The following is a 6,548-nucleotide window of genomic DNA, read 5'->3' on the forward strand; positions in this document are numbered from 1 at the left end:
CATTTCTTAACCAATCGCAGAGCCACGAATTGGGGAAAATGCAGCAAATCATTGGCTTAAATTGTCGAAATTGGCAGAACGTTTGAATTCGAAAAAGGCGCCAATTTCAGTGTCGGCAAAAAGCGAATTACTGGAAAATCTATTTAAAGTTGTTCGTAAAATATTTTCCACCAACCTTTAAAAACCTTTCTTTATTCCGCTATTATCGCCACAAATTCCTGGCGCTATTTTACGCACAGCTTTAACCTGTCATTTTCCCCCCCACTTCTTATCTGTAACCGGCGGTGGAAGACTCCATTCAGCAATCCTTAAGGGACCAATAACTCAAACTCGGTGTGGAAAGGAATAAATTAGACTATTGGTAATTCCCCTTCACACAGGGATCAGGGGGACAGTGAGAAGCCACTGAAATAGTTGCTCATAAACATTTTAAATAGTTCCTATTCTGTTCTGTTACTGACATGCTTGAATCAGACAGTAATCAGCCCTTTCAGGGACTGTGGGTGGCTCTGAAAAGAGTCTTTGGTTTATTAGATGACATTTTGTCTGCTTTACATTTTCTGGGAGCTTTGAGTGATGGTTTTCTTGGGTAGCACCCCGCCCTGAGCGATGGTCACCCCTCCCAGCAGCTTGTTGAGCTCCTCCTCGTTGCGGACGGCCAGCTGCAGTTGTCTGGGGATGATGCGGGTCTTCTTGTTGTCCCGGGCCGCGTTACCGGCCAGCTCGAGGATTTCAGCGGTCAGATACTCGAGCACAGCAGCCAGATCGACCGGGGCTCCAGCACCCACACGCTCAGCATAGTTACCCTTTCTCAGGAGCCTGTGAACACGGCCCACCGGCAACTGCAGTCCAGCCCGGGAGGAGCGAGACTTGGCTTTGGCCCGAGCTTTCCCGCCGGTCTTTCCTCCAGACATTTCCACAATCTCACAAATACTTTCACAAATGGATAATTTCCGCAGCATTTACTTTACTTTAAGACTGAGAACTCTCCTCAATGGTCGGTACTTAAATCTATTTGCCTATATTCTTCATCAATCAGGTCACTGACCAACACAAGAGGGCGGGATTTACCCGCCACGACATCAGAAGCACAAAATTTGTCAATTTCAAAAAGCCCGCCAATTTCATTGTCGGAAAGGAGCGGATTGAAATAAATGTCATCCTTAGTGAAAGATTTAAAGTCCCATCTCTTGATTTTGTTTTATTCAACTTGTAAAATGTTATTTAAATTGTGACTCATTCGACAATCGCTTTCAAACTGTCCCGGGTGGGGCCTGCATTGGCCTGAAGTGAAATACTCAGTTTAGTTTTCAATCAGAGCCCAGTGTCCTTCTCTGAAAAGAGGGAGCCGGATCAAGTCCTCAAACGGCCCTTAACTTGCTCTGTAATAATCCCATCCCAGGCTGTTACACTGCGGAGAGTTGCTGTTAATAAAATGATTAATCAGTGAAGGGATTAAGGTCTAATCCTTACCGCTGAAATCAGCTGCTAATGCGGTCATACAGGGGCTGTGAAAAAACAGAATAAGAGCAGCTTTAAGCAAAAAAAGTGAAGGCAGGTGATCAGATTATGGGTTCGTGTTCGGTTAATAACAGGAGATACAAACACAGCAGTGGGATCTTTATTATATTATACATCGTCTTAAAGTGATTTCATAAAGATGTCGGATGCAGCTTTTTCAGAGATTGTTGGTGGCTCTTAAAAGAGCCGTTGTGTTTGGGATGTTTTTCAGTCCATTGTGCAGTTTTACTTGGAGCTGGTGTACTTGGTCACCGCCTTTGTCCCTTCCGACACGGCGTGCTTGGCCAGCGCCCCGGGCAGCAGCAGGCGCACGGCGGTCTGGATCACCCAGAGCTGATGGTTGTTGTAATGGGCCAGGCGGGAAGCCTCACCCGCGATGCGCTCGAAAACATCGTTCACTAACGAGTTCATGATGCTCATGGCCTTGGAGGAGATGCCGGTGTCGGGATGAACCTGCTTCATCACTTTGTAGATGTAGATGGAGTAACTCTCCTTCCTCTGCTTCTTGCCGCCCTTTGTTGACGGTTTATTTAAGGTTTTCTTGGCGCCTTTCTTAGGAGCTGCTTTCTTCTCTTTTTTATTTCCAAAATATACTTTATTCGTAAAAATCTGTTAAAAATACATTGCCAAACAGTTTCAAACAGCACCAAAAAATACAAACATTGCAAGGGAGATCAGTTTCCTTCAATACAATCATGAGTTGCTTCACAACCCTTCCATTTCACATTTGTCATGCCATATACATTTTTACATTTACAGCAAATGAAAATTTTCCCGATACAGTTCGAGGGGTTTCCCATGGTTCCAGCCCCTCAGTCCAGCTTGGTGGGGGAACCTTACACTGTGGTCTTTCCCCATTGAGCCTTTGCTGCGGCTGCCCCAAGCTTTAGTGCGTCCCTCAGCACGTAGTCCTGGACCTTGGAATGTGCCAGTCTGCAACATTCGGTGGTGGACAACTCTTTGCGCTGGAAGACCAGCAAGTTTCGGGCAGACCAAAGGGCGTCTGTGTCTCTGCACTCTGTGAGTGATAATGTACGGACTGTGTGTGAGAAGGAGCTGGTGACACTCTTCCATGTAACTTGGTGGAGGAAACATCACATTTATTTTGGTTCATTCAATTATTTGTCTGTTTAAACAAAAGAATGTTTATAATTCAAATACTGGTGAGACAGAAGATACAGGATTTTAATGAATTTAATCTCTCATAATAATTATAAACGCCCACAAAGGAAGCCCAGCCATACAAATATTATCATTGTTTGACTGCACTGCAGTAACAGTTTCTTCCCATTCTGTCTCCATCCCCTTGTCCACACACAACCCGAGAATGGCCTCTCCCTTCCCCCACTCACTCCATGTTCCGGGACCAGTTCCTGCTCCACTCCGCCTCAAACAAACAGCCCCCGCCTGCCCCTGAACTTGCCCCGGACTCGATGCTGATCTCTGAGTCTATCTGCGGACACGGTCCCAAAGCGATGTGCTGCTGGAACGAGGCTGCTGTTTGCTCCCTTCCATCGGGACCGGGATCTCTCCATTGGCGGCTGTTTTAAACCATCTTCTTCCGCTCACAGGCAGTGCTGGGGGAGGGGAGCGCAGGCGCAGATTTCTGCAACAATTCCGCAAACAGAAACATGGAAAAATTCCGGCACAGAATGAGGCCATTCGGCCAATCATGTCCGTGCCAGCGCAAAGAGAGCGATCCAGCCTGTTCCCACAGTTTCTTGTTATTGGACAGTGAAGTGTGGGAACAGAAGTGGACAGTCAGGATGTGGGGAGTTACACAAAGAGAATCTATTATCGGCACCAGGTGAGACGTGTGAAGGACACATTTTAAACAGTGGCTGTTTGGTTTCACTTGAACGGTTAGACCATGGGAGCGGGAACTGGAAATCTGACCTGTGTAAAAGTCCCTGTTCCGTCGGTCAGTCCCATTCATGGCCCAATGGATTGTTTCTGGATGTCATTTAATTGTTGTAAAATGGCCAAAGCCCCTGGTATGCAGTAGCTGGGGGCTGCAGGGCTGCAGTGGAATCAGACACTGACTCTGTTTGTATTGCTGGGTTTCCTTTGTGATTGTTCATAATGATTATTAATTGAAAAATTGTTTTGGTCACTTTTGTATCTTCTACCACATCTCTTCCTGAATTATAATAAATACATTTCCTTTCTGCAGGCAAATACTTGATGGAAGCAGAATAAATGTCGTGATTCCTCGACACGAGGAAGTGCAGCCAGCTCCTCACACACAGTAAGTACAGTATCACTCACAGAGAGCAGAGACATCAGTTCCACAATCACCGCCAGCAGAAGTAGTCAGACCGGCACTGATCCCAAGTTCCAGAGACCAACAGTCAATGCAACAGTCAGACAGAACAGGAAAGATTGAACTTGTTTCCATTTCACCACAACTCAGTCCCACTGACACGTAGGTACATCAATCCCAGTCCAAAATCACACCCACTATCAGATTGCAAGGCACTGTGTCACTCTCACAAGAGAGCAGCCTGAACTACAAATTCAATGTCAGATGGAACAGACAAACAGTACCTGATTGTAAAGTACAGAGTTAATCTCAATAATGTACCCAGACTGCAGACTGAGCTCCATGTTACACACCACTCCACAAATCTCACAAATAGTCAGAGTGAAAGACACATTATTAATTCCATTACTGCAAACTGAATGAACCTGACCATTACATACCAGGACATAAAACATATTGTAAGATGAAAGGACACAGACCTGAAATGTTAATTCTGTTTCTCTCTCCACATATGCTGCCTGAACTGTTGAGTATTTTGAGCATTTTTGTTTTTTTAAATTTCATATTTCCAGAATCTGCAGAATTTTGCTTTTATTTTAGAGTTAAAGAAACATTGCATTGTGAGGTGAGAGTGACTGCCCTTGACATCAAGGCAACCTTTGACCATTAATGGCACCAAGGAGCCCCAGCAAAACTAGTGTAAATGGGAATCATGGCAAAACCCTCTGCTGTTTGGAGTCATACCTAGCACTAAGGAAGATGGCTGTGGTTGTTCAGGTCAATCATCGCAGTCTCAGGACATTACAGCTGGAATTCCTTAGGCTCGTGTTCTAGGCCCAACCATCTTCAGCTGCTTCATCAATGACCTTCCCTCCATCACAAGGCCGAAAGTGGGGATGTTCACTGATGATTGCGCAATGTTCAGCACCATTCATGACTCCTCAGCTACTGAAGCAGCCCGTGCCCAGATGCAGCAAGACCTGGACAACATCCAGGCTTAGGCTGATAAGTGGCAAGTAACATTCGCGTCAGATAAGTGCCAGGCAATGACCATCTCAAACAAGAGAGAATCTAATCATCTCCTCTTGATGTTCAGTGGCATTACCATCACTGAATCCCCCACCATCAACATTTGGGGGCGGGGGGTGTGGGGGGGGGAGTTACCATTGACCATAAACTGAACTGGACCAGCCACATAAATGCCGTGGCTACAAGAGTAGGTCAGAAGCTAGGAACTCTGTGGTGAGTAACTTACCTCCTGTCTCCCCAAACATATCCACCATTCACAAGACACAATGCAGGAGTATGATGGAATACTCTCCACTTGCCTGGATGAGTGCAGCTCCAACAACACTCAAGTAGCCTGCTTGATTGCCCCCAAGCACCACCTTCAACAATCACCCCATTCACCACTGATGCACAGTGGCAGCAGCGCGTACCATCTACAAGGTGCAATGCACCTTTGACAGTACCTTCCAAACCTGGAACGTCGACTACTGAGGAGGACAAGGGCAGCAGTTGCAAGGGAACACTGCCACTTGCAAATTCCCCTCCAATTCACAGATCATCCTGACTTGGAACGATATCACCATTCCTTCATTGTCGCTGGGTAAAAATCCTGGAACTCCCTTCCAAACAGCACTGTTGGTGTTCCTACATCTCAAGAACTGCAGCGGCTCAAGAAGGCAGCTCACCACCAATTTGTCAAGGGCAATTTGGATTGGGCAACAAATGCTGGCATAGCCAGTGATGCCTACATCACACTAACAAATGACAAAAGTGAGGAAATAGTGAAGGGCTTTTATAGAGTACATGGGGACATGCTTCCACTTGTGGTGGCATCTGAAACAAGAGCCAAAATATAAAATCGTCATTCATAAAACCAATGAGGAATTCATGAAAAATGTATTTACGCAGTGAATGGTTCGAATCTGGAATTTGTTATCACAGGGAGAGGTTGGGGTGAATAGTATCGATGCACTGAACGGGAGGTGGAACAAATAAACAATTGTATGTGGAGAAAGGAATCGAGGGATATACATATCGGGCTTCATATTTAAAAAAATTTTGCATGTGAAGCAGGATGGCTGGAAATATATGTAGAGCATAGAGCAGTTGGGACGATCCCAGTGCAGTGTTTTGTCTGGATGGATCTGCCCAGAACACTTGCGATGCAGGAGCTGGGAGCTTCAGTACTTCAGTGGAGGCAGATAATGACACCGGTTTTTATTTGTGGATGTTCTTAATGATTATTGATTGAGAAATTAAATTGACCTCTTTGACATTATACACCGCATCTGTTCTTGAGTTATCAGATATATTTTTTTCTTCATACAGGTAAATACTTGAAGATATTGTGATGAATGTGATGGTTGCTGCACTCGAGGCACAAGGAACAGTGCAGCCAACTCCTCTCACACACAGTAGGTACATTATCACTCAGAGTGCAGAGGTACAGATAGTTCATCAGTTCCCTGGTCTCAGATTGCAGAAATAGTCAGGCTCACATTGATCCCAAGTTCCAGAAACACATTTTCAATCCAACAACCAAACAAAGCAGGAGAGAAAGAAGTTTTTTCCATTTCACCCCGATTGAGTCCCACTGACAGTCAGATACTTCAATCCCAGGTCAAAATCACACCCACTAGCAGATTGAAATGCAATGTGTCAATCTAACAAAGAACAGTACAGCACAGGAACAGGCCATTCGGCCCTCCAAGCCTGCGCCGATCTTGATGCCTGCCTAAACTAAAACCTTCTGCAC

The 6,548-nt window shown here is 45.4% G+C and overlaps 1 protein-coding gene across 1 annotated transcript; it reads right to left on the reverse strand.

The window, feature by feature from the left end:
* Positions 1-593: 593 nt before the first annotated feature.
* LOC137365887 (histone H2A-like) lies at positions 594-914 on the reverse strand (the record flags this gene model as incomplete). Its single annotated transcript, XM_068028131.1, has 1 exon — positions 594-914. A coding segment is annotated over exon 1 (321 nt), but the record flags the coding sequence as incomplete, so codon positions are not given.
* Between the last annotated feature and the right edge of the window lie 5,634 nt (positions 915-6,548).

The sequence above is a fragment of the Heterodontus francisci genome, unplaced genomic scaffold, assembly GCF_036365525.1.
Source record: "Heterodontus francisci isolate sHetFra1 unplaced genomic scaffold, sHetFra1.hap1 HAP1_SCAFFOLD_58, whole genome shotgun sequence".
Taxonomy (NCBI): domain Eukaryota; kingdom Metazoa; phylum Chordata; class Chondrichthyes; order Heterodontiformes; family Heterodontidae; genus Heterodontus; species Heterodontus francisci.